Here is a 26645-nt window from a genome sequence, read left to right as displayed (position 1 = left end):
CCCCCCACGCTACGCCACTGCCCAAGAAGGTGGGGCCCTAAGCTATAGCTTGTTTAGCTTATACGTAAATCTGGCACTGCTCAAACCCAGAGCTCAGCCACCCACTCCTGCCCCATGACAACCCAGGGAATGGCAGCTGTTAGGGGCAGTGGCAGTCTTGACACTGAGAGACGAGAGAGGTTTTTGTTTCATTTGATTGTAGCACAAACCAAGCTCGTTTGCACTCCCTGAACTAATATCTGCACCCTGAATTATTCTGTGCAGTTCTTCAAGCAAAAACACTGTGCGCCAAAGGGCATTTATTAGATAAAACATACACGCTATGTGTAAAGGTAAAGGGACCCCTGACCATTAGGTCAGTTGTGACCGACTCTGGGGTTGTGGCATTCATCTCGCTTTATTGGCTGAGGGAGCCAGAGTACAGCTTCCGGGTCATGGGGCCAGCATGACTAAGCCACTTCTGGCGAACCAGAGCAGCGCACGGAAACACCGTTTACCTTCTTGCCGGAGCGGTACCTATTTATCTACTTGCGCTTTGACGTGCTTTCGAACTGCTAGGTTGGCAGGAGCAGGGATTGAGCAACGGGAGCTCACCCCGTCGCAGGGATTCAAACCGCCGACTTTCTGATCAGCAAGTCCTAGGCTCTGTGGTTTAACCCACAGTGCCACCTGCATCCCACACACGCTATATGTATGAAGACTTAATTCTGTGGTTTTTGGGGGGAGGGGGAGGGGAATGCATTTATGTGTTAAAGTAAACCACACACAAACCCAGAGTGAAGTTTTTTGTTTCTTCATACAAAAATTCAGACTTAAAAAAAGGACAAAAGAGCAGGGGCACTTCCAGCCCTCCACAGAATTGCTTCAGCAACTTAGAAAGCTTTCCTGTTTGTCTTTGTTCCAGACCAAGCCTGAGAACCCTGCCAAGCCTAGCACCATCTACCAGGTAAGTGTACAGCTTCTGGCACTGCAGGGGGTTGGACTGAATGACAATTGTCCCTTCTGACAATTTATGACTCCATTGATACCTCCAGAGTGAAGATTAGACCCGGGAAGGAAGAGACCAAGGGAAAAAGAATGAAATAGAGCCTTCCGCTCTTTTTGGCAAGCCAGCCGCGAGTCTGTTCTGGACTGTCTAGTCTGCTAGACTTTACGTGAGACAAAACCCACCACCACCCACTGCTGTCTGTGGCTTTTGGGGGCACAAAGGTTGCGCAGCCGCCCTGTTGTGTAGGCAAATAATTACGATAGCGGTGGTTGTGTTGTTGTTGTTTTTATGTTCCTCTAGCAAGGCTGGCTCGTTACTCATACTACTCTGTGACGCAGGGTTTGCTCATTGCATGACTCAGCGGATGGCTCAGAGCCTAACTGGCCGTCATTCTGTGGGTGGGGGAAGAATCCTGCCCATGCCGACTGCCCTGTGCAGGATCCTGCCTCGTTTTGAGTCAGCATTGCCCACTCAAGTCTTGCCGCCATTACCCACAAAACACCTGGTGCCCTGCGAATGTTCTTGGACCACAGTCCTAAACTGGACAGCTCCGGCGCAATATGATTTCGGGCTGCCTTTGGAGACAGTTTGGAAACTGCAGATGGTGCAGAATTTGGCGGACAGATTGATGTCGGCCTTGCAGAAGTCAGCAGAAGGCTGAGGAAAGGCTGGCTTGCAGCTGTTTTCTCATGCTCTGAAGGGTAGGGCCCAATAGCTTCAATTTACAAGGAACTACCAAAATGATTAAGGTTTTAAATGACAATTTTAGGTTATATTTTCGTGATCAAGATTTAATATATATATTTAACTGCCACTATATCTGAATTACGTGAGTGGTACTGTGGGTTAAACCACAGAGCCTAGGACTTGCCAATCAGAAGGTCGGCGGTTCGAATCCCCGCGATGGGGATAAATAGGTACTGCTCCGGGGGAAGGTAAACAGCATTTCCGTGCGCTGCTCTGGTTCGCCAGAAGCGGCTTAGTCATGCTGGCCACATGACCCGGAAGCTGTACGCCGGCTCCCTCAGCCAGTAAAGCGAGATGAGTGCCGCAACCCCAGAGTCGGTCACAACTGGATCTAATGGTCAGGGGTCCCTTTACCTTTACACATAGCGTGTATGTTTTATCTAATTGCAATTAGGTATAACAGAGAATTGTCTCTGTTATACCTAATTGCAATTCAGTGTATTACTGTTGTGTTTTATGATTTTCCTGATATTGTAAGTGAGCCGGAACTGGTCTGTGACCGTAATAATAAAATTCATTCATTCAATTTACAAGGAAGGGGATTCTGAGTGAAAAAAAACTCTCTGACAGTAAGAGCTGTTCGACAGGGGAATGGTCTCCCTCAGGAGCTTGTGAACTCTCTGTTATGTACTGAACTTCTCACCCTTGGCCAGCAGGCGGATACTGTAGATAGTTCAGTTCCACATATGCAAATAAGGGATCGAAAGTGACGTTCAGTGATTGGCTAGTTAATGAAAGTTGTTACAATTACGTTGTTCTGGAGCTCTATATAAGCAGGCTGGCTGAACCCTTCAGTTCAGTTCTGTTCTGGCCTGTGAATAAACAAGAGCTGTTGAAGAATCGCTGTGTCATCTGATATGCTCACCCACAACTTAACACTCTCCTTCACTGGAATTTTTTAAGCTGAGGTTGGATGGTCAATCGTCAGGGATGCTCCAGCTGAGATGAACCTCAGGGTCCCTTCCAACTGTACAATTCTATCATTTCACGATTGTACTCTGACACACAGCAGCTTGCTCAGGCCCCAATTCTATGGCAGAATGGTTGGCTAGGCCTACTGTCTTAAGATCCCTTTACAGTGGTGCCTCGCAAGATGAAAAGAATCCGTTCCGCGAGTCTCTTCGTCTTGCGGTTTTTTCGTCTTGCGAAGCAAGCCCATTAGCGGCTTAGCGGATTAGCGCTATTAGTGGCTTAGCGGGCTTAGCGGATCAGCTGATTAGCGGCTTAGCGGATCAGCTGATAAGCGGCTTAGCAGCTTGGGAAAAAAGGGGGGGGAAAGGAAAAAAACCCCGCAGGAACTCGCAAGACATTTTCGTCTTGCGAAGCAAGCCCATAGGAAATTCGTTTTGCAAAGCACCTCCAAAACGGAAAACCCTTTCGTCTAGCGGGTTTTCCGTCTTGCGAGGCATTCGTCTTGCGGGGCACCACTGTAACAGGAGAGAGATGAACCTAGGCGTCAGGTGTGGAGTGCAACGGTGGTCTATGGACACCCCTCCCCCCAAAAAATTGGTTAAGAGTGCAAGGCAGGCAGATCAGACCCACAGCTGAACTCTTTCCACGTTTTGTCTTCAGGAGGTGCTGTGTGATGACGGGGCTGTGTATCAAGAACTGGAAGGGTAAGTCTTCCCTTCATTTCTGTGACTTCTCCTGGCTTTGGAAAGGAGGCGGGAGGACTCTAGGACTCTGCCAGAGCTCTCACATCTCCTCCCTAAAGCCCGGGGCCTCACTTACCCAGTTCTGAGATGGCACCCCCATGGCCCAGAGCCCCGTGCCCAGCCCTAAACCTGTCCCTGCCACCTTTCCATATACAGAAGGTGACTGGACCAGCAGTTGAAAATTTAACTTCTAGTGAACTTTAGTGAAGGTGCAATGCCTTCCCCTGCCCCTTGGGGGCAGCAGGCTAACTTAGGGGGCACCGGGCACACACAGTTCTGCCCTGCCCCACAGCAGCTCACTGCAGCTCATTGCCTGCCCAGCCCCACATTTCCTGCACGTGCATTTCCTCAAATCCCACCGCTGAGTTTTTGGCATTGGAAATAAATTCTGGGCCAGATCCTGCGCCCTTCACACACATTCTCTCTCTCTCTCTCTCTCTCTCTCTCTCTCTCTCTCTCTCTCTCCAGGTGATTTCTGAGTGCAGCATCTCCTGTGTAGCAATAAGGACTTACGATAGCTTCTGTCTAGATGCCTGTCAGCTGCAGACCCCCAGCCAGGCCCTCTTTGATATACCTGCCTTAAAAACCCAGACTCTTCTCTGAATATAGTGCTTTAAATATATGGCATGAATGTGGCCTTAATGTGCATCCCTGCAGATCATTCTGAGGTAGAACTCTGAAGGGTTTCATCTTCAATGTGTTGTTGTTGTTTTTACTTTAAAAGAAAAACGCATTAGACTCTTTGTGCTTGTTTGCTTAAATATCAAAACGGTTGGAGAAAATGCATTAAACAATTCACATTTCACTGTTTTCCTACTGTCTTATGTCTCTTTTTGACGGCAACCTGAAACAATCCGAACGTTGGGTAGTTGGGTTAAATTACCGAGGATTGTCTGCCATAAACTTGAATTGATCTGTGAACTGAGCGTGAACCGAACTAGGCAGTTTTATACAGGATCGAGCATGAACTGAAGTTAGTTCCTTTCTGGATGTGTCAAGCAGGAGCTAGTTCCTTTTTAAAATGATCTTTCTGAGATGTGGGCCCCACCTAGGACCCCTGGAGCCCCCTGGCTCGGCCACCACTGTTCACACTTCCTGTCTAAGCAAGTAAAGAATGTATTGGATTTGTGTCCCACCGCCTCTCCAAGGAGCTCAAGATGGCAGCATACATGGTCCCTCCCCCTCATTTTATCCTCACAACATCCCTGTGAGGTAGGTTAGGCAGAGGGCTCATCTAGGCTTCCCACCGCTTCCCCCTCTTTTGTGCTGAATCCGAGCAAATGTCAATCAGCTTTCCCAGGGACTGACATTTGTTCCGATTCAGAGCTAAAGAGTGGGTTTTCCTGGGGCAAGTTGTGGGGCAAAAAGAAGAAGAAGAAGAAGAAGAAGAAGAAGAAGAAGAAGAAGAAGAAGAGGAGTTTGGATTTGATATCCCACTTTATCACTACCCTAAGGAGTCTCAAAGCGGCTAACATTCTCCTTTTCCCTTCCTTCCCCGCAACAAGCATTCTGCTAGGTGAGTGAGGCTGAGAGACTTGAGAGAAGTGTGACTAGCCCAAGGTCACCCAGCAGCTGCATGCGGAGGAACAGGGAATCGAACCCAGTTCACCAGATTACGAGTCCACTGCTCTTAACCACTACACCAGAGGACCACTTGGATCCATGCTTCCTAGGCACATGACAGGCAGAAGCATGGATGAGCCCTAAGAACCAGGCAGAGGGCCTTCTTGGTGGAGGTGCCCGCCCTGTGGAACGCCCTCCCATCAGATGTCAAAGAAATAAACAACTATATGACATTTAGAAGGCACCTGAAGGCAGCCCTGTTTAGGGAAGTTTTTAATGACTGATGTTTTAATGTATTTTTAATTTTTGGTTGGAAGCCACCCAGAGTGGCTGGGGAAACCCAGCCAGATGGGCGGGGTAGAAATAATAAATTATGATGACGACGATGATGATAAAAATAAATAAATATTTATTTATACCCCACCTGCCCCAGCCAGAGCCAGGCTCAGGGCGGCCAACACCAATAAAATTACAGTAAAAATATAATGGGGCGGGGGGACCAATTTAAAATACAAGTTAAAATGCAAATTAAATGCAGCCTCATTTTAAAAGTAGCCCATAGATCAAAACCCTAAGGGGAGAGGGAAACATAAGGGTCAGACTGAGTCCTAACCAAAGGCCAGGCGGAACAGCTCTGTCTTGCAGGCCCGGTGGAAAGATGTCAAATCCTGCAGGGCCCTGGTCTCTTGTGACAGAGCGTTCCACCAAGTCGGGGCCAGTACTGAAAAGGCCCTGGCCCTAGTTGAGACCAATCTAACCACCTTGCGACTTGGGACCTCCAAAATGTTGTCATTTGTGGACCTTAAGGTTCTCCACAGGGCATACTGGGAGAGGCGGTCCCATAGGTACGTGGGTCCTAGGCCACATAGGGCTTTAAAGGTCAAACCAGCACCTTAAATCTGACCCTGCACTCCACTGGGAGCCAGTGTAATTGGTAAAGCACTGGATGAATGTGATCCCGCAGCAAGGATGATTAGAGACATTAACTGGTCACCCAATGAGCTTCATGACTGAGTGGGAATTTGAACCCTGGCCTCCCAAGCTCCTAGTCCAATGTTCTAACCATTGCACCACATTGCCAGGAGTTTGGCAAAAGAGCACCAAGCCTGTACTTGCTTAGGAAATAAATAACTATCTGACTTTTAGAAGACATCTGAAGGCAGCCCTGTTTAGGTAAATTTTTAATGTCTGATCTTTTATTGTATTTTTTATATTTTGTTGGGAGCCGCCCCGAGTGGCTGGGGAAACCCAGCTAGATGGGCTGGGTATAAATATTATCATAGCCATCCAAGGAGCCAGCTGAAGGCATCTTGTCCAAGGATCTCCCCTCCCCAAAAATCCCTGGAGCCAACACTGCCCATCGCAACACTTAATGGAACAAGGGAGAATGGGTGCCACTAAAACAGGCACTGGAGGCTTTTATTTCACAGGTGTATATATGATGTTATTTTCTGCCTCTGGGGTTCCGGTTGGCTGTATGGGTTGGTGCTCAAGACGCCGCCAGACGACTGTCCTCGATTATTTCATTCACGATTTCCAGATAGATGGAGCTCCTCCTCTTGCTGTGGGGAAGGCAGTGACTCATACAGTCTTTGGGGTTGGCTGTTGCTGCTCCAAACGCCACCGCTGTACTGGAGAACGATGATCTCTTCTGCTTCCCCCCCCCCCTCTAAAAGAGAGCTTGTTGAGAATCAGAGAAGGGAAACCAGAAGGATCTGTATCCTACTCCCTTTGGGACTAGAAGGGTAATCTCCAACCCACTAGGTGCCACATCCGCCCAAGTTCAAGGCCAGGTCTAGCCCCAGCCCCCTCCTGCTGTGCACACAGCTACCCTAACTGAAGTCGCCATGCTCTCGTTGACATCTGGAGGTGGAAATGGACCCTCAGAAAGAAACCGTGACTACCAACCTCTGTGATTTAAGGCAGGGGTGCAGAATCTTTGGCCCTCCAGATGTTTCTGGACTCCTGGCTTTTGCTTCAGATCAGAATTGAATTGGCTCGTTCAGGATCAATTCTACCCAAGGAAAGAGGGAAAGGAACAACGATTTCTGGGGTGAGAAGCTGGTTCTATTTCATATTATTTGAAACATCCCTATGCCGCCTTTGAGAGTAAAGGCGGCTTACCACAAAACACAGAAATACAATTTATTAAAAAAATTTTTTAAAAAAATCTATACCGCTTTATATTTTAAAGAAAAACCCCAAAGCGGTTTACAGCATATTAAGTCAGTAAAACAATACAATGCAAGTTCAATGCCATGGATGCGAAAAATTACGGGGAAAATGAAATATTAGGAAAGGGCCGCCAATAAGACAGGAGCAAACCCTACACTGCAGGGTCCGGCCTAAGATGGTTGGACAGCACATTGTATACACCTCCTTCACTTTTTGGTCAAAGAATATAAACAACACCCATATTTAATTGGGTACAATAGAGTTAAATATAGTCTCCCGTTGTTCTGGGTTGGGGCAAAGGCTCCATTTTTAGCCTGTCTTGCTGGTTGCTTTCATTCTCCTGTGTGGTTGTGTATTGGCCTGCTCATCCGTAAAGCAGCCTCTCGTTCCAGACCTGCCTTATATTATACTTAACCAAAATGAAATCAAAAACAAGCAAGCGTTACCTTGCATAGTTGTTCAATGTGTAGTAGGAAGCGACGCCTACCAAGAACAGGGACAGCGAAATACACCCGATGACAAGCCCCGCGGTGACTTTGGCAGGTGGAATATGCACCTTCTTTTTTCCTCCCAGGTCTCCACATGCAGGCAGCAAGAAAAAAACGTGCATATAATAGGAATAATAGTACAGCGGTGTGACGTTTGCCCTCCTAGGTGTGTGACATCATACTGGGTCATAAGGAAAGGGTTAACTAAGTGTAAAATAATAACCAATAGGAACCCAAGGGGAGGACTTAGAGTTAGAGTTAGAGTTGTTAAGAAGTCAGTCTGGAGTTAGAGAAGGGAGAGGGAGGATAAATCTGTGGGTTGGGCTAGTCTGATGTGAGGGAGTGAGAGCATCTGTTAAGACGAGTCAGTCAAAGAGTTGAGATAATCAGTCAGAAGGTATTCGGAAGGTATAGGCCGGTAAAGAAACGAAGGTTATGAAACTGACAAGAAAAATTGTCTGAAACCATAAGCTTGTTAATGCTTATAAAATAAACTTGTTTATTTGGTTTAATGTTAACAACTGTCTGGACTCGGTGTGTAGCCGAGAGAAATGGGTTGGTGGCAGCGGGGAAGGGAGCACAGTGGTGGCACAGGGATCAATAGACCGTCAAACGTCCAGGGACCCTGTGTGATCGCCACAAGCGGTACCTCGGAAGTCGAACGGAATCCATTCCGGAAGCCCATTTGATTTCCAAAACGTTCGGAAACCAAGGCGCGGCTTTCGATTGGCTGCAGGAGCTCCTGCAGCCAATTGGAAGCCACAGAAACTGTGTGGGACATTCGGGTTCCAAAGAACGTTTGCAAACCGGAACATTCACTTCCAGGTTTGAAGCATTTGGGAGCCAAAAAATTTGACTCGCAAGGTGTTAGGGATCCGAAGTATGAGTGTAATAGCAGCAGCAGCAGCAGCAGCAGCAGCAGCAGCAGCAATTTATTGCTTATACTCTGTCCATCTGGCTGGGCCTCCTCAGCCACTCTGGGCAGCTCCCAACAGAATATTAAAAACACAATAAAACATCAGACATTAAAAACTTCCCTAAACAGGGCTGCTTTCAGGTGTTTTCTAAAAATCAGATAGTTGTTTATTTTCCTTAGCTCGTCCTCAGGTACGCTGAGCATCCCTGTCCTCTGCATTAGTTACAGGTAAGGGTGAGGGAGAAAATTGATTCAGTTCACAAGGAAAGGTGAACCCACATCTTTCACATTTTCCAAAATAATACAAGTACAGGGGTACCTCAGGTTACAGATGCATCAGATTACAGACGCTTCAGGTTACAGACTCTGCTAACCCAGAAATAGTACCTCAGGTTAAGAACTTTACCTCAAGATGAGAACAGAAATCGCATGGCGGCAGCAGGAGGCCCCATTAGCTAAAGTGGTACCTCAGGTTAAGAACAGTTTCAGGTTAAGAATGGACCTCCAGAATGAATTAAATTCTTAACCTGAGGTACCACTGTATGAGGGCCGGACCATCCATGAAGCAAGGTGAGAAGACTGCCTCAGGTGGCAGGATCCATAGGGGCAGCAGTCCTGATGTAGATCTTTACTCCCACCTTGTTCCTTCATGTTCACCCCTTCTTCCCTAGCAGGGAAAAGGGACATCATTTTGTGGTTCACCCCAGGTGCCAAAATGCCTTGGACTGCCCCTGGCAAGAACTGAAACACAGCTCTGCAAATGCGCTGCTCTGAATTTTGCATGGCAGTTCACTAGCCAAGGGTTTTGTACAGAAATACCTATACAGTGGTAGCTTGGTTTGCTACAGCTTTGGGTTACAACCATTTTGGATTACAACTACATCAAACCCGGAAGTGCGTGTCCCTTTTTTTGGATTACAACCAATTTTGGGGGGGAGGCCCCATTGGCGAAAGCGCGCCTTGGGTTACAACCTGTTTTGGTTTACAAGTGGACCTCTGGAACAGATTATGATTGTTAACCAAGGTACCACTGTACTAGATCAAAGTGTGCATAAAAGTAAAATATTGGTGAAAATATTTTGCGGAAGCGCACTATATTTAGGGAAATTGCCTTGCAAAAAAAGTCACAGTTGCATATATATATGTATATATGTGTCTTCCCGTGTAAAAGTTGGGGTGTCTAGGCGACGTTTCGACGAGGTCTCACTCGTCATCTTCAGGCTGGTGCTTTCGGCTTCTTGTTACTGGAACAGAGCGGGATCTCAATGTTTGAGTTCCTATAAATACTGTAGAGGGGGTGTGGTGTCTAGCCTCCAATGTTCTGGGCAGAGAGGAAGTTCCCAGGCTAGTGTGCCTTTTCTTCTTTTGTTCCTTAATTACTTGAGAGATACCTTGAGTGATTTCTTGAGTGATATCCTGAGTACCACTTAGGTGGGTCATTAGGTGTGGATTAGTTGCTAAAGTCTTTGTGTCTTGACCTCTTGAACTTTGTGAAGAGTTTTCCTGAGAAGATGGCTGTATTGCACTTAGTTGTGCTTTGGCTTGGCTTCGTGTATAGGGGCGAGCTGTGGTTTTGTGGCTTGTGTCAGCCAGATCTGTGTAGGGATTGCAGGGGGGTGCAGCATCCGGAGGTGCCACCATGGATTGGCTACTGGATGGTGTCAGTAATTCATCTGTGGAGAGGGTCTGGGTTTGGGTCTGGTGTGGTTGATTGGTGTTGGCGTTCTGTGTGCCTCTGGATCTGGTGTCAGTTTTTGTGGGGAGGGCTAATTTCCAGATGTCTGGCAAGCGGGATGTGTACCTTACCTCTACGGGGAGGAAACCTTCCAGCTGACAAGAACCTACGAGAAACTAGAAGTCCGAAGAGCCACCATCTTATGTGATCTCTTGTTCCTACGCAACTGCCGAGACAACAAATTAATTCCCACATGCTTCCAACTTAAATTCCATTCTAAAACCCCAGCCACCGAAAGGATCCTGAAACGAACTGAACTATCCCTAATCAGAAACGAACTACACAAGAAAAGATACCTACTAGACCAAACCAACAAAGATCTACTCACTCTTCACCTCAAACTCTGTAACAAAATCCACCCTGCACTCTGGGACAAATGCAAACAACTAGCCGTCTGGAGAGCTGAAACGGAGACCTCACATAAGACAGACACACACACCAACAAACTCCACAAACTAGAGAAACGCCAGAAGCCCGGCCACCCTCCACAGCAACCCATGAAACAAACAGTACATAACATATCAGACAGGATCCTCACCACAACTGAAACCAAAGTACTCTCCAAAGGTTTCAACTTTGCAGTCGCCCCGAGACGCATCCCCACGGAAAACATCATATGCGGAGTCGAAGCTAGCCTAACCAAATTCAACCCAGATGAAGCCAATAAAATCAGACTTGAAGTCACCAACATCCTCTGCTCCAGCAAACCACCCAGAAGCAATTTACACAAAGAAGAACAGAAAGCACTCACCAACCTGAGGAAAGACAACAACATAATCATTCTCCCAGCAGACAAAGGTAATGCCACAGTGGTGATGAACACATCGGACTACCAAGCAAAACTATCAAAGCTACTCCAAGATCCTGCCTACAAACCTATAAAAACAGATCCCACCACCTATCTGGAAAAAACCACCAAATCCAAAATAAAAGCCTCTCCTATCAGTGAAGAAATCCAGCTAAGAATCATCCCCAGAGAAAAATCATCCAGATGCCCCAAACTCTACGGCCTCCCCAAGATACACAAAGAAGGAACACCACTCAGACCAATAGTCAGCTCCATAGGCTCACCTCTACAAAATCTCGCTAAATTTCTCGCCAAGCAACTTCAGCCCTATGCAGAATCCATCTCTTCACACGTACCAAACTCCTTCCAGTTCATAGAAACAATAAAGAAGCAAAACCTACATCCTAATGACCTACTTGTGAGCTTCGATGTTGTATCTCTCTTCACACAAGTGCCCATTAATGAAGCCTTGACAGCTATTCAAAACAAATACAATCCCCCCGAATACATCTTGGACCTGACCAACCACTGCCTAACCAACACGTACTTCATCCACAATGGACAAAGATACAAACAGATAGAAGGAGCACCTATGGGATCACCCCTCTCACCGGTCATCGCAAACCTGTACATGGAACACTTTGAAACCAATGCTTTAGACAAGTCAGAACACAAACCCAAACTTTGGCTCAGATATGTTGACGACACCTTTGTAATTTGGCCACACGGGAAGGAAAAACTGGATAGCTTCCTCACACATCTCAACAACTTACACCCCAAAATACAATTCACTATGGAAATAGAAGCCAACAACCAACTTCCCTTCCTTGACGTCCTAATCTACAAAAAACCTGATGGCTCCCTAGGACACACTATCTACCAGAAAAAAACACACACCAACCGCTACTTACATGCACAATCACACCACCACCCTGCACAAATAAACTCCGTAGCCAAGACTCTCATCTCCAGAACCAAACGCCTGGCTGACAAAGACCACTTGACAACTGAGTTACAGAATCTCTCAAATGTGTTAATTGCCAATGGATACCAGCAAAACAGGATTACGAAGCTAATCCAAAAGGAAACACCCCCCAAAAACCAAGACACAGAAGAAAACAATGGCATGGCCCTCCTTCCTTATATCAAGGGCACTACAGATAAAATTAGCAAAATCCTCCATAAACACAATATCAAAACAGCCTTTTGCACCAACCAAAAAATAGCCAATATCCTCAGAAACCCCAAGGATAAAATCCAGTTGGAAAACCAAGGGATCTATGAAATACCCTGCAAAGTCTGCCCAGCCACGTACATTGGACAAACAAACAGACGAATAAATGCACGTATCGCAGAACACAAGAATGCCGTCAAAAAAGAAGAAAAAACTTCCTCTCTTTTCCAACACATGAAAGAAACAGGACACGAAATTAATTTTGCAGATTCCAAATTGCTCTTTAACACGGAACATCACCACAAGAGAATAATCATGGAAGCCATCGAGATAGAGAAACACCCTCACAACATGAACAAGCGTGACGACACATCCCGCTTGCCAGACATCTGGAAATTAGCCCTCCCCACAAAAACTGACACCAGATCCAGAGGCACACAGAACGCCAACACCAATCAACCACACCAGACCCAAACCCAGACCCTCTCCACAGATGAATTACTGACACCATCCAGTAGCCAATCCATGGTGGCACCTCCGGATGCTGCACCCCCCTGCAATCCCTACACAGATCTGGCTGACACAAGCCACAAAACCACAGCTCGCCCCTATACACGAAGCCAAGCCAAAGCACAACTAAGTGCAATACAGCCATCTTCTCAGGAAAACTCTTCACAAAGTTCAAGAGGTCAAGACACAAAGACTTTAGCAACTAATCCACACCTAATGACCCACCTAAGTGGTACTCAGGATATCACTCAAGAAATCACTCAAGGTATCTCTCAAGTAATTAAGGAACAAAAGAAGAAAAGGCACACTAGCCTGGGAACTTCCTCTCTGCCCAGAACATTGGAGGCTAGACACCACACCCCCTCTACAGTATTTATAGGAACTCAAACATTGAGATCCCGCTCTGTTCCAGTAACAAGAAGCCGAAAGCACCAGCCTGAAGATGACGAGTGAGACCTCGTCGAAACGTCGCCTAGACACCCCAACTTTTACACGGGAAGACACCCGAGGACACCAAAACCTGCATTCCTGTACCCGTGAAAATCTACGAAAGCAAATATATATATATATATATATATATATATATATATAGTTTCCATTCAAATGCTGATGAATTGTCATGATGACCTTTTTTAAAAAAATAAATAAATTGCAAACTGGTGTAAAAATGTGAAGAACTGCACCTAAGACTGGAAAAATGAGAAACCGAGAAATATACTCACCTTTGACCGCCAGGTATATCCTCCCCACTTCAGATGAGTCCGGCAGAACTTTTTTCTTTTGTAGCATGTAGTAGCCGCTGTCCAGGAAGGTTAAATTAGTGATGTGTAGGGAGCAATGTGGATTGATGTCCACCCGCCCAGTGTAGGCCCAGCTGATATTGAATATGGAGACTGGCTGAGGTTGGTAGGTCACAATATTACTTGCCTCTGATATTTTCCCTCGGAACCAGCCGCAGAATGAGACCCTCTCCATGCTACTGACTGGGACCAGTGTTACATCATTTCCCAGTGATGGGCGCCACGGATCCAAGATGATGGGAATTCTAATGTTCTCAGCTTGCACCAGTGCAAAGCACGAATTCAGAATGTGGGCTAGAAGAGCAGGAGTTGGGCGGAAGGGGAAATAAGCAAAAGTTAAGTACAAGGAAGAGGTCGGCAGCAAACCAGAGACATCAGCGCTTGCGATGTATTTATCGAATTCATTTATCAAATTCCTGCCCTGTGCAATTTCGAAACAAAAGCAAGCAGATCGCAACATTCTGGAAATTCGGAATCAGCTACGGTTTGAAATGTTCTGAAACCAATAACAACTAAAAACATGCTTCTGTTATAGACCAAGAATCAAGAGGGTTTTTCAGTGTTATGTCTTGGAGAAAAAGGGAGAAAATTTGGGAGGCATGACTTATATCGAGGCTGCAGCAGAGCTCATTGCAAGTGCCTTAAGAACAGACTCCCTGCCCAAGCCAAAGTTTTAGACCCCAGCCCTGAATCCTGTTACCAACTGGGGAAGGGGTTTTCTGAAAATCCTGTGCTCCATCTGCACTTAAAGCAGCACCATAGCACTGCAAAGAATTCTGGGGACTGTAGTTTGTTGCTAGGAGACTTCTTTAACAGTTTATTATTATTATTATTATTATTATTATTATTATTATTATTATGCCGCCCATCTGATCGGGTTACCCCAACCACTATGGGCAGCTTCCAACAAACCACAGTGTTATTATTATGATGATTTATTACATTTCTTAGTAGCTTTATCTTGTCCAGTGCAGCCCAAAGTAACATACAACCAAAGTAACATACGAACCAAACTCCCCACATAAAGACATTAAAACCAAGGGGGGGGGGGAAAGAAATATATTTAAAACATCCCACCTCCTTCTCAGGTCCATAAATTACCGTATAGCATATATTCAACACACAAAAAACAGCAACAATTTGTTGTTGACAAAGGACAGCTGGACATTTAAAGGGTCCCATTACCTTCAGTTGTTTAGGGCCTCATCAAATCTAAATCTGGCTCTGTTTGTGAGGCACATCAAGGAGGACCTCAAAGAATGGTCAGTTCATATGGGGAGAGGCAGTTCTTGAGGTATTGAGGCCCTGAGCCTTTACATTTGAATTGGGCCTGGAAACTACCGTATTTTTCGCTCCATAGGGCGCACCGGATCATAGGGCGCATCTAGTTTTTAGGGGGGGAAATCAAGGAAAAAAATCTTATTTCCCCCCCAGCCCCAAAGAGCAGTGTACAGGTTAAAGAAGCCATAGCCCCATGCAGCTTCTCCCTGCGGGAGGGGTTGCGGCGGCTATGAAACAAGCCAAGGCTGGCTGTTTTGGCTTCCTCTTTAGCCCCACGCAACCTCTCCCTGCCAGGAGACACTGTGCGGGGCTAAAGAAGCCATAGCCACTTGCAGCCTCTCCCTGCTGGAGGGGCTGCACGGGGCTATCCCTGAAGCCTGGAGAGTGAGAGGGGTCGATGCGCACTGACGCCTCTTGCTCTCCAGGCTCCAGCGAAAGCAACACAAAGCCTCCAGAGCGTGGAGGGAGCGCTCCCTCTGCGCTTCGGAGGCTTCGCGTTGCTATCGCTGAAGCCAAGGAGCCTGCATTCGCTCCATAGGACGCACACACATTTCCCCTCAATTTTGGGAGGGGAAAAAGTGCATCCTATAGAGCGAAAAATACGGTAATTGGCAGCCAGTGCAGTCGGGTCAGGATTGGTGCAATATGCTCAAACCGTCTTGCTCCGGTGAGCAACTTGGCCGCCAAATTTTGCACCGGTCAAAGCTTCTGAACCGTCTTCCGAGGCAGCCCCACGGATGACGCATTTGCCACAGTCTCTCACCTGCTAGAAGCAGCATCGGCCAAGGTCTTCCACGGCCAGAGGGGGCCCCAGCTACTGGGTGGGCTCTCTGCATGGTGTTGGTGACACTCTTGTAGGTGAGAGGGCTTGGGGCATCTTGGGAGGATGATTTTGTGCCCAGCCATAGACATGGGTTCCTCCCCTGTCCGTAACCACAGATGCCCAGGAACACCCAGCCTAGGCCACCTGTTCCCACCCCTGCAAGATCTCCTCAGCTTTAGCCTAGGATACCTCACTACAGCCTCCCTCACCTGTTAGCTCCCAGGTAACCATAGGAGGTCATAAAGCTGGAGTGTGAGCCTTGGTGAGTTGGGTGGGGAAGACCCCATTTGGGGGACCCATCTGAGAAAGTCGCATCAGTCCAGGGTTTAAACCACAGCGAGCTGGCAGGGTTTATAATGAGCATAAATAATGAAAAGACTTTTTAAAAGTCATATTTCTTGGTTTCCAAAGATGTGTAGCAGGCTATAACTATGTGGCTAAATACACCAATCCTGGCCTGACTGCACTGCCTACCAATTAGTTTCCGGGCCCAATTCAAAGTGCTGGTTTTGACCTATAAAGCTTTAAACAACCCAGGACTACAATACCTCAAGGACAGTCTCTTTCCATATGAACCTACCCAGACCCTGAGATCATCTCCCAAGGCCCTCCTTTGTGTGCCTCCTCCTAGAGAGGTCCAAAGGGTGGCAACACGAGAACAGGGCCTTCTCTGCAGTGGCTCCCTGTCTGTGGAATGCTCTCCCCAGGGAAGTTCGCCTGGCGCCTTCATTATATACACCTTTAGGCTCCAGGCAAGAATGTTCCTTTTTAAGCAGGCCTTTGGTTGATCTTACTGACATCCAACACCCTTTTAGAATGTGGCTTGGGGGGGGGGTGTTATTGGGTCACTGCTTTTGGTATGATTTTATATGTTGTGGTCTTCTTTGTGAACTGCCCTGAGACCTCTGGGTATAGGGCAGTGTATAGACTGAATAAATCACCACCACCACCACCTTAATCAAACCCCTTTCGCCCCCACTTCAATCTCAGCAACAACCAGGTACATACCGTACTTTTCTGTGTATAAGATGAGGTTTTATCCTGATAATATTATGTATTAAATTGGGGCTCATCTTATACACGGATAGTGCAGAGTGGGGATGGGGGATTGGTTTTTGTCACAAGCTGATTGGTGGTTGTGGCAAGGGCTGCTGTCAATTGGCTGTTGTGTCAATTGGGCGGGCAATTGGTGGCTTCTGGTGGTGATCAGGCAGACGATTGGTGCCCTCTGTGCCGTGTGCTAATGGCAGCATTGTTGGGGTGGGTGAGCGATTTGTTGCAACCTCTCCCCCAAGAAAGCTGAAAAACTGTAGGAATAACGGAGATGACAGGAAGTTGGATGGAGGTGAGCTGTGCAGGAGCGAGCTGGCAAGCATGTTCCAAACAAGCTGCCGGCTAGCTCTGCTGAGGCTTCTTTTATTAGCAGGTCAACAATTAGAAACAGTAGTGAAATCACCCTGAATTTAACATATTTCATCTAAGTGCATTTCCAGCGTTAGCAAATACACATGTCAGCAGGTGTTTCCCGAATATGTTCCTCCTGATACTTGATTACGTCTGCGTCCCCTGTCATGCTTCAGCCAAGCGAAATGTCTAAGCAAACGAATTGTGAAAGGACGAAAGGTCAGGGGGGAAACCCTGTTTTCTAGCCAAGAAGGCAAAAGGTCAGGGAGAGCAGGCACAACACTCCTTGACACACTGTTGCATGTCTGGTGCGAGGTTTGCCTTCACAAAGAGGAGCGTTACCTCCACAAACATCTCTGGGCAATCTCCCCCCATTTTCTTAATTTTGAGTCCCCCAAAATAGGGTGCGTCTTATACATGGGGGCGTGTTATACATGGAAAAATATGGTATTCATGTCTGTAGAATATTCTTTTTTAAAAAAAGATATTTATTAAGATTTTATAGACAGAAAAAGTTACAGAATAAAAAAGAGAAAAAATAAGAATAAAAAAAATACAAAAATACAGATTAACAAATATAAAATACACAGAAAAAATATATAGATGAAAAATAAAAAAACATTAAAAACAAATCAATCTTTTCATATCTTATGTATCCTTAACTTATTTTCCTGACTTCCTCACGCCTCCCTTTTTTGTATTCCAATTCACATGGTTAATTCAGCAAATCCTTACCCTCTTTGTTTTTATCTTAATTTTGTATCTTAACATATTAAGCTTCATATTGTCATCTAATTATCAATCCATTTTACATATTCTTTTAATTTTGTTGCTAAAGCCATCTCATTTCAATCCTACATCATTTTAACATTCATTAATTTTACAATGTTTCTGCAAATAGTCTTTGAATTTCTTCCAATCTTCTTCTCCCTGGTCTCGGATTCTGCCAGTCATTTCCGCCAGTTCCATATAGTCTATCACTTTCATCTGCCATTCTTCCAAGGTGGGTAGATCTTGTGTCTTCCAATACTTTGCGATAAGTATTCTTGCTGCTGTTGTTGCATACATAAAGAAAGTTCTATCCTTCTTTGGCACCGATTGGCCGACCATGCCCAGGAAAAAGGCCTCTGGTTTCTTCAGGAAGGTATATTTAAATACCTTTTTCATTTCATTATAGATCATCTCCCAGAAAGCCTTAATCCTTGGGCACATCCACCAAAGGTGAAAGAATGTACCCTCATTTTCTTTACATTTCCAACACTTATTATCGGGCAAATGATATATTTTTGCAAGCTTGACTGGTGTCATGTACCACCTGTATATCATTTTCATAATATTCTCTCTTAAGGCACTACATGCCGTGAATTTCATACCTGTGGTCCACAACTGTTCCCAGTCAGCAAACATGTTATGTCCAACATCTTGTGCCCATTTAATCATAGCAGATTTGACCGTTTCATCCTGAGTATTCCATTTCAACAGCAAATTATACATTCTTGATAATGTCTTAGTTTTGGGATCTAACAATTCTGTTTCCAATTTTGATTTTTCCACCTGGAAACCATTTTTTTTTGTCCAAGTTATAAACCTCCCTTATTTGATAATAATGAAGCCAGTCTCGCACTTTATCTTTTAATTTCTCAAAACTCTGCAATTTCTGTTTATCACCCTCCTATTCCAAAATCTCCCAATATTTTGGGCATTTGGCCTCCATATTGAGCTTTTTCTGAGCCTTCGCTTCCATCGGTGATAGCCACCTTGGGGTTTTATTTTCAAGTAAGTCTTTATATCTTATCCAGACATTAAACAGTGCTCTTCTGACAATATGGTTTTTAATGTCTGTATTCTCAAGAAGCAGCCATTCTTTCAGCCAGCAAAATGCTGCTGATTCATAATAGAGTTTAAGGTCTGGCAGGGCAAATCCACCTCTATCCTTTGCATCAGTTAATATTTTAAATTTTATTCTGGGCTTCTTGCCCTGCCAGACAAATCTAGAAATGTCTCTCTGCCACTTCTTGAAACAGTCCATTTTGTCCAAAATTTGCAATGATTGAAATAAAAATAACATTATTGGCAATACATGTTGTGACGTGGGGTTTGTGATTTCAGCTCTCTTGACATAATATGCTGGAGACAGTTCTCTAGTAACACTTCTTTATTAAAGCAAACAAGACTGAGGCCTGAGGAGGGGAGAGCTACATTTATAGGGACAGGGAACAAGCTAGAAAGGATACATTTTGGAGGGAACAATATCCGGCAATCGCAGTCCTGCCTTTTGGAGGAAACCAATAAGACAGAGGATCCAAATACAGCAGCTTAAATGAACCAATAGTAGCTGTACCCTCTGGAACCAAAAGGCAGTTACTTTACCCTAATGCAAATACAGACAATAATAATGCAGATATAAAATCCTTTGACTCAATACACAACAATACATTCATCTTTATTACAGCAATTTGACCAAACAAGGAAAGCTTCAAATTTGACCATATTTCAAGATCCTTTTTCACTTCTGACCAACATTTCTCATAGTTATCTTTGAATAAATTTAGGTTCTTAGCGGTCATATTAACCCCCAGGTATTTTACTTTCTTAACCAGTGCATGTCTGTAGAATATTCATTCCTCTTCCCATCGACAGGATTATCATGTGTTTTTCTGCCAGGGTGGTGCAGGGAGCATCCCAGCCTCACAAAGCAGCTCAGAGCTGGTGTTGATCTGGTGGTGAGGGCTTGGCTAGCACACAGCCCTCTGTACGCGCAGCCGGGGTACCATGAAACCATGCTCCTCCACTGCAACTGCTCTGTCTGCATGCCTGTTTTATAGTTAATTTTTCACCTTTCCATTTCGTCTGTTGCTATAATTGTTCTCTCTGTTTTATATACATTATAAGATGAAATAATAAAGAACTGTCTTCGACCAATTGCCAGAGGGTTGTTTGCAACACAAGGATTGAGCGAGACATCGAGAGCCAGTGTGGTGTAGTGGTTAAGAGCGGTAGACTCGTAATCTGGTGAACCGGGTTTGCGTCTCTGCTCCTCCACATGCAGCTGCTGGGTGACCTTGGGCCAGTCATACTTCTCTGAAGTCTCTCAGCCCCACTCACCTCACAGAGTGTTTGTTGTGGGGGAGGAAGGGAAAGGAGAATGTGAGCTGCTTTGAGACTCCTTAAAGGGAGTGAAAGGCGGGATATCAAATCCAAACTCTTCTTCTCTTCTTCTTACACCAAACATTGTATTGTAGTTATTTGTTGGGTCCAACGTGATGCATGGTTACTTCCGTCTGTTAATGTAAGCACCCTGTTTGGTGCAGCCTTGCCAACAATTTTTAAATAAGAATGAAGAGAGAGGTTTTACACCTCAATTTCATTTTGCAAACTGACACTCTTCTTATGCTGTAGGATACAAAACTGGGGCCACATCCACACCGCAAAACTAAAGCACTACAGTGCCACTTTAAACAACCATGGCTCCCCCCAAAGAATTATGGGAGATGTAGTTTGTTAAAGGTGCTGAGGGACCCTCATTCCCCTCAAAGAGATGCAATTTGTAGTTTGGTTTAACAGTTAGCCTTTCTTTCCAAGGAACTCTGGAGTTTTGTAGCTCTGCGTGGGGGATGGAAATAGAGGTTTCCTAACAACCTGGATCCTTGGGTATCATCTTCCCTTCCAGCTAAGTACCAATAGTCAGATAGAACTGGGAAGGGACAAATTATCATGATAGGCACATGAAAAAGCCAACTCATCAATTCCATTCTTGGATCATGAGGAGTTTCTGGCGTAATTACCCCTCCTGACCAGAAGGGTGAGCAGAGGTACTGGAAGGACCAGTGAGAACAGTGGAGGTTGAGCATTTATAAGCCCAGAATTCATAACCTAGTTTACTTCCTCCTTCAATGGTTCTCATCATTGATGTCCTACAGAACTATTCGTGGTGACTTACAATAATTTTATATATTATAATATAACACAATGCACGGCTCTGGAATATGGTGAGTCCCATCTCCACAATCTCTGGCCCAAAGTACGAATATAGCCAAAACTAAGCATTGGAGGGTTTCCTTGTTTTGTTTTTAATTTCATCAGTGGACATGATGGTGTGCTTTCCCCCTGCCCTGTTGGGTTTGGGCTAGGTACAAAGGCCGATGCTTATCAAGGGGCTCTTGATTCTTCCATCATCATTTTCAAATAAATGGAGTTTCTCTTCTTGGGGAGATGGGCAACATAAAATCCGTGGAACTCATGGAAGCTCTTGTGGACTTGGCTCCAAAGAGTTTTCTGCACTATTGGCTATTTTTTTTACCTGGAAGAGAACCAATCATAGGCTGAAAACCAGAACCAGAACCGCCACACCATTATTATTTCACCCTCACCAGCCCACACTCTCACCCTAAGGTTCCAGAGCAGCTTACAATTAAAATACAATGTACAATAAGAGAAATAAGGTGGGTTGTACATGTGCATCTCAGGCATCAAAAGGCAGGTTTGGGGAGGAAGTTCCACGACTTAGGAGCTGCCACAGAGACTGCCCTTTCTTGGGCCAACCTTCCCGAGTTTCTGAGGGTGATGGAGCAACCAGGAGGGCTCCCTCGGACAATTTTAACACCCAAGGGAATCTGTAAGGCAGGTAGAGGACTAAGCATTGGGGGTCTGTGTCGTTTAAGGCTTCAAACACTAATGTGAGCACTTTGAGCTGGGCCCAGAAATAAACTGGCAGCCAATGTCAACATCCAGTCTTGGTTTTCTCAGAGGGAGAACTTCTGGATATACATGCTGGAACCCTGGACTTCACATGGCCTCCTCCCGGAGGATAGTCTCAGCATCACTTAAAGGTAAAGGGACCCCTGACCGTTAGGTCCAGTTGTGACCGACTCTGGGGTTGCGGCACTCATCTCGCTTTATTGGCCGAGGGAGCCGGCGTACAGCTTCCGGGTCATGTGGCCAGCAGGACTAAGCCGCTTCTGGGGAACCAGAGCAGTGGACAGAAATGCCGTTTACCTTCCCCCTGGAGCGGTACCTATTTATCTACTTGCACTTTGACGTGCTTTCGAACTGCTAGGTTGGCAGGAGCAGGGACCGAGCAATGGGAGCTCACCCCATCGCGGGGATTCGAACCGCTGACCTTCTGATCAGCAAGCCCTAGGCTCTGTGGTTTAACCCACAGCGCTTCAGCAAATGAAGGTCTTCTGAGCACCCCATCCCATACCCTCCAACATTTCTCCTATGAAAATAAGAACGCCCTATTCCATAACAACACAGCAACAAAAGCAGCAACAATTTTACTATTTATACGCCACCCATCTGATTAGATTGCCCCAGCCAACTTCCAACATATTTAAAAATATAATAAAACAGTAACCTTTTTTTTAAAAAAAAAAAAAAATTGCGATGTAGGCCTGCCTTCAGATGTCTTCTAAAGGTTGTATGGTTACTTATCACCTTGGCTCAGGGGTCTCATAACTCTTACCCTCCAACATTTCTCCGATGAAAATAGGGCCATCCTGAGGTAAAACGGGACATTCCAGGATCAAATCAGAAACCAGGATGGCTTCTGTAAATCTGGGACTGTCCCTGGAAAATAGGGACACTTGGAAGGTCTGCCATTCTCATAGCTTTATAGCCAGTGCTTTTTTCCTCAAAAATGTTTAGGGGTATTCTCATTTTGGCTCAAGAACATCACCATTTTATAGTTCGAATCGGGAAAGATGAATACAGTAAATGGCCAAAAGGCCGCCATCGGGGCTAGAAACCGAACTGACAATTCACCGTGCTAGAGAAGAAACTAATTTTTATTTATTTTTTTTGTTTCTTCTCCTATTAGTTTCACAAAATGTTTAGGAATATGCATACTGCTGCATCCCCCCATGGGGGAAAAAGCACTGTTTATAGCTATCACCTTGGAAACAGCAACTTTTTAAAAGTCAGAGCAACCAATGAAGGTTATGTTGGTCACTGTAATAAATACACGGTTTAAGTGATTAACAGCATCCTCCCACTCAGGGCCGGCCCAAGAGATTTCGGCACCTGAGGCATGCCACGAAATGGTGCGCGCACCCTGCCAGGGAAGAAGGGGACAGCGAAAATCTACAGTGGAAATGGGGGGTGGGATAAAGATTGACGTGGGGAACTAGGGCGGGGGAAGACCGGCGGTGCCTCCTATTGGCCAAAAGGCTGTTGTAAAGGCAGCCTGAGGGGGGGCTGTTGCTGAGGCATCAGCAGATCCAGCCTCCAAGGAACGTCCCAGACCATGAATTCCTTTGAGGCTGCATCTGCTGCCCCTTCGGATCTTGCCACCTGAGGCAGTTGCCTCGCCTTGCATCCCGTGTGAGCCGGCCTGGATCCTACCTGCATCCAAGACAAATTTGCCAGAAGTACTGTCTGATATTCTTTCTTTCTCTCTCTCTTTTTCTCCCTCTCCCTTTCTGTTAAATTATCTACATTACCGTACAAAACCTTGTGTGACTGTGTAGGAAATCAGGCCTACAAGAAAGACAGCCCCGATTATGCAAGCCACAAAAATCCCGGCGACGGCTCCTCCAGAGACGGTCGTTGCTTTTTTCGTGTCGGATCGCTTTTCTGGAGAGACAGAGAAAGGCCAGGTGAGAAGTAAGAAGGAGAACCGTAAATCCTTGTTTCTTGTTTATCTCAGGTACCAAGGGCATTTCCCCGCCATCCTCTCCATCGGTCCTGGAGACCAAACAGGGCCACTGAGGAAGAGCAAGATGGTTTCTGAAAAGATTGTTCCCCTCCCATTTCTCCCATGCTTGCTGTGGCAACCCCCCCCCTTTTCTCACTACGTGGTACGGTCTCAAGGCTAAAAGTGTGAGCAGAGAAAGTTCCATGTCTAGGTTGGAGGGGTGAGCAGGTTGCGTCCCTCCAAGCTTCTCTTCTTGGTCCTCAGGCCACACCTCCTCTCTTGGCTGTAACCCTCGCCAACGCACTTCTCCATCCTTGCCCTTTGAACCCTTGCTTCCTTGGAGGAGGATGGAGACATGCTATTTGCCCTGGGCTAGATGAACAAGGACCGCCAGTTTCCTATGGTCCTACACAGATTCAGTTGCTTAAATTATATCTTGCTCCTGCTTACAGTTCTCCATATTCTTTTCGTTCAACTGAACCCAAGCACACCATCCTCTCCAAGAAACAAAAGAGGCTGCCTTCTGTTGAAATGGCTCAGTTGGCTAGAGTGTGGTACTGAGGAGACAAAGGTCGCGGGTTTGATCCCCATACAGGCCACCTACATTACAGGGGGTTGGAGAAAATGAACCTTGGGGTCCCTTCTGACTCTGTCATTCTATGAGTCAGTCCAACTAACTCAACACTGACTCAACAAGATAGCTCAGTTGGTAGACTATGAGGTGCTTAATCTTAGGGTTGTGGATTCAAGCTCCATGTTGGGCAAAAAGATTCCTAGACTAGGTGACCCTCAGGATCTCTCCCACCTCTACAACTATATGAGTCTATGAATTCTTCAGGGTTCCAGCCAGGTCTTCCCCAGCCCTACCTGGAGAAGCCAGGATTGAACCTAGGACCTTCTGCATGCCAAGTGGTAGCTCTACCCATTGAGCTACCACCTGTCCCCTAATAAATAGTAAACCTAATACATGCAGAACCTAATAATAATAATAATAATAATAATAATAATAATAATAATAATAATAATTTATTTATTACTACTCTGGGCAGCTCCCAACAGAATACTAAAAACACAATCAAACATCAAACATTAAAACCTTCCCTAAACCGGGCTACCTTCAGATGTATTCTAAAAGTCAGATAGTTGTTCATTTCCTTGACATTTGATGGAAGGGCGTTCCACAGGGTGGGTGCCACCACCGAGAAGGCCCTCTGCCTGGCTCCCTGTAACCTCACTTCTCACAGTGAGGGAACCGCCAGAAGGCCCTCGGGGCTGGACCTCAGTGTCCGGGCTGAATGATGAGGGTGGAGACGCTCCTTCAGGTATACTGGGCCGAGGCCATTTAGGGCTTTAAAGGTCAGCACCAACACTTTGAACTGTGCTCAGAAACGTACTGGGAGCCAATGTAGGTCTTTCAAGACCGGTGTTATATGGTCTTGGTGGCCACTCCCAGTCACAAGTCTAGCTGCTGCATTCTGGATTAGTTGAAGTTTCCGGGTCACTTTCAAAGGTAGCCCCACATAGTGCGCGTTGCAGTAGTCCAAGTGGGAGATAACCAGAGCATGCACCACTCTGGCGAGATAGTCTGCAGGCAGGTATGGTCTCAGCCTGCGTACCAGATAGATACACTGAGTTGCAGCCCAACTGCTAAATATATGAAACCAAAATATCTATTCAGATTCAAGACACAATAAACATCATTGACACACCAGATGATATCATCCTGCGGTGCGTGTCTGTAGAGAGATATCAAGAGGGGAAGAAAGATTGTGTAGGTTAAGAAGGGGCATGTGAAACATTTACCTATGACCACTAAGAATATCTGCCCCACTTCTGATTCCTTAGTAGTGTTTCTTTGCATTATATAGTAAGTGATATCTGAGACTGATACGTTCTTGATCTGCAAGGAGCAATCCGTGTTCACAGACTCCCGCCCAGTATATGAGGCTTTGTATTGAACATCTTTCACTGGAGGCGGTTGATAAACCAAGATCTGATTCTTCTCAGCCGTATCCCACCGGAACCAGCTGCAGGTGTCCACCTTCTCCTTGATCTCTTCCGGAATCAGCAAGACCTCCCCTCCTACCTGGGGGAACCAGGGCTGGACGGTGATGAGGAGGGTAAAGTTCTGATCCGCTTCCAGAAACACAAAGGAAGAAAACAAAACATGGGCTGAGGGAGGTGAGGGGGAGAGAAGAGGAAAAAGATTCGGGTCAAGGAACGAGCCAATAACACACAGTAACCCTTTTCACCCCAATCAGAGACATTTGCAACTGTGCAATGTGTAGGTCGCAGGTGGCGCTGTGGGTTAAACCACAGAGCCTAGGACTTGCCGATCAGAAGGTCGGCGGTTCGAATCCCCGCGACGGGGTGAGCTCCCATTGCTCGGTCCCTGCTCCTGCCCACCTAGCAGTTCGAAAGCACACCAGTGCAAGTAGATAAATAGGTACCGCTCTGGCGGGAAGGTAAACAGCGTTTCCATGCGCTGCTCTGGTTTGCCAGAAATGGCTTAGTCATGCTGGCCACACGACCCGGAGGCTGTATGCCAGCCCCCTTGGCCAATAAAGTGAGATGAATAAAGTGGCCACAACCCCAGAGTCGGCCACGACTGGACCTAACGGTCAGGGGTCCCTTTACCTCTACCTTAATGTGGAGGTCAAGACAGCCTTCTGCTTCCCAAACCACAATTTTAGAGCACAGCTGATCTGGGTCTCTCTCCTCCCCACACCATCACTATGCTAACCCCCACTGCTCCATAGGGAGCCCCCAATCTTTCACCTGCTAGAAGGAGCACTGGAGGTGTGAAGGTCTTTGGCATCGTGGGAGATACACTTTATGCCCGGCCGGATGCCTGGGTTCCTTTTGTCTTCTTTGCTCCCTGTGCAGGGGGCATCAGCTGAACCCACCTGCTCACAACCCACCCTAGGCTTTCCCCTACTGGAGCTCAGGAGGCCTCACAGTCAGC

General features: G+C 46.1%; 3 protein-coding genes across 9 annotated transcripts in view; 1 reads left to right on the top strand and 2 right to left on the bottom strand.

Annotated features, from left to right (window-relative positions):
- The window catches only part of LOC310851685 (uncharacterized protein), a 36342-nt gene extending 32172 nt beyond the window's left edge, over nt 1-4170 (top strand). For all 4 annotated transcript variants that reach the window (XM_083754320.1, XM_083754317.1, XM_083754318.1 and 1 more), the window contains 3 exons: nt 905-946; nt 3308-3351; nt 3859-4170. In XM_083754320.1, the coding sequence (XP_083610446.1) occupies nt 905-946; nt 3308-3351; nt 3859-3862 (90 nt within the window). In that variant the 3' untranslated portion in view covers nt 3863-4170. The remainder of the gene's footprint in view (nt 1-904; nt 947-3307; nt 3352-3858) is intronic.
- Nucleotides 4171-6353: 2183 nt separating this feature from the next.
- LOC310851327 (cell adhesion molecule CEACAM21-like) lies at nt 6354-15829 on the bottom strand. 2 transcript variants are annotated; one of them, XR_014567710.1, is made up of 5 exons: nt 15583-15829; nt 13461-13832; nt 7575-7704; nt 6862-6967; nt 6354-6620 (listed from the first exon to the last, which is right to left on the bottom strand). XR_014567710.1 is itself a non-coding variant. In XM_083753549.1 (4 exons), exons 1-4 carry the CDS (start codon nt 15653-15655, stop codon nt 6931-6933), a joined length of 612 nt encoding a protein of 203 aa, XP_083609675.1. In that variant the 5' UTR covers nt 15656-15829; the 3' UTR covers nt 6616-6930. The 2 variants fall into 2 exon arrangements, 1 of the variants encoding a protein (XP_083609675.1); XM_083753549.1 differs by having other exon boundaries at nt 6616-6967.
- A 5263-nt stretch (nt 15830-21092) lies between these two features.
- LOC310850666 (cell adhesion molecule CEACAM3-like) lies at nt 21093-26645 on the bottom strand. 3 transcript variants are annotated; one of them, XM_083752319.1, is made up of 4 exons: nt 26459-26645; nt 25484-25852; nt 23487-23619; nt 21093-21346 (listed from the first exon to the last, which is right to left on the bottom strand). In XM_083752319.1, exons 1-4 carry the CDS (start codon nt 26496-26498, stop codon nt 21343-21345), a joined length of 546 nt encoding a protein of 181 aa, XP_083608445.1. In that variant the 5' UTR covers nt 26499-26645; the 3' UTR covers nt 21093-21342. The 3 variants fall into 3 exon arrangements, with proteins under 3 accessions (XP_083608445.1, XP_083608444.1, XP_083608443.1); XM_083752318.1 differs by having other exon boundaries at nt 23497-23619; XM_083752317.1 differs by having other exon boundaries at nt 23528-23619.

This window comes from Podarcis gaigeae (genome assembly GCF_964106915.1).
Source record: "Podarcis gaigeae genome assembly, chromosome: 8".
Classification (NCBI taxonomy): domain Eukaryota; kingdom Metazoa; phylum Chordata; class Lepidosauria; order Squamata; family Lacertidae; genus Podarcis; species Podarcis gaigeae.
This window is presented reverse-complemented; position numbering and strand designations above follow the sequence as displayed.

Bases quoted from the DNA above. Each gene is read 5' to 3' on its own strand.
- LOC310850666 (XM_083752317.1), bottom strand. From the start codon at position 26,498: ATGCCAAAGACCTTCACACCTCCAGTGCTCCTTCTAGCAG. The intron at 25,853-26,458 runs GTGAAAGATTGG...CACCTCCCTCAG, and splicing joins TCCAGTGCTCCTTCTAGCAG to CCCATGTTTTGTTTTCTTCC. The intron at 23,620-25,483 runs GTAAATGTTTCA...CTGTCTCTCCAG, and splicing joins GATATTCTTAGTGGTCATAG to AAAAGCGATCCGACACGAAA.
- LOC310851327 (XM_083753549.1), bottom strand. From the start codon at position 15,655: ATGCAGAGAGCCCACCCAGTAGCTGGGGCCCCCTCTGGCCGTGGAAGA. The intron at 13,833-15,582 runs GTGAGAGACTGT...CTGCTCTTCTAG, and splicing joins GCCGATGCTGCTTCTAGCAG to CCCACATTCTGAATTCGTGC. The intron at 6,968-7,574 runs GTAACGCTTGCT...TTCCTTGGGTAG, and splicing joins ACATTGAACAACTATGCAAG to AATTGATCCTGAACGAGCCA.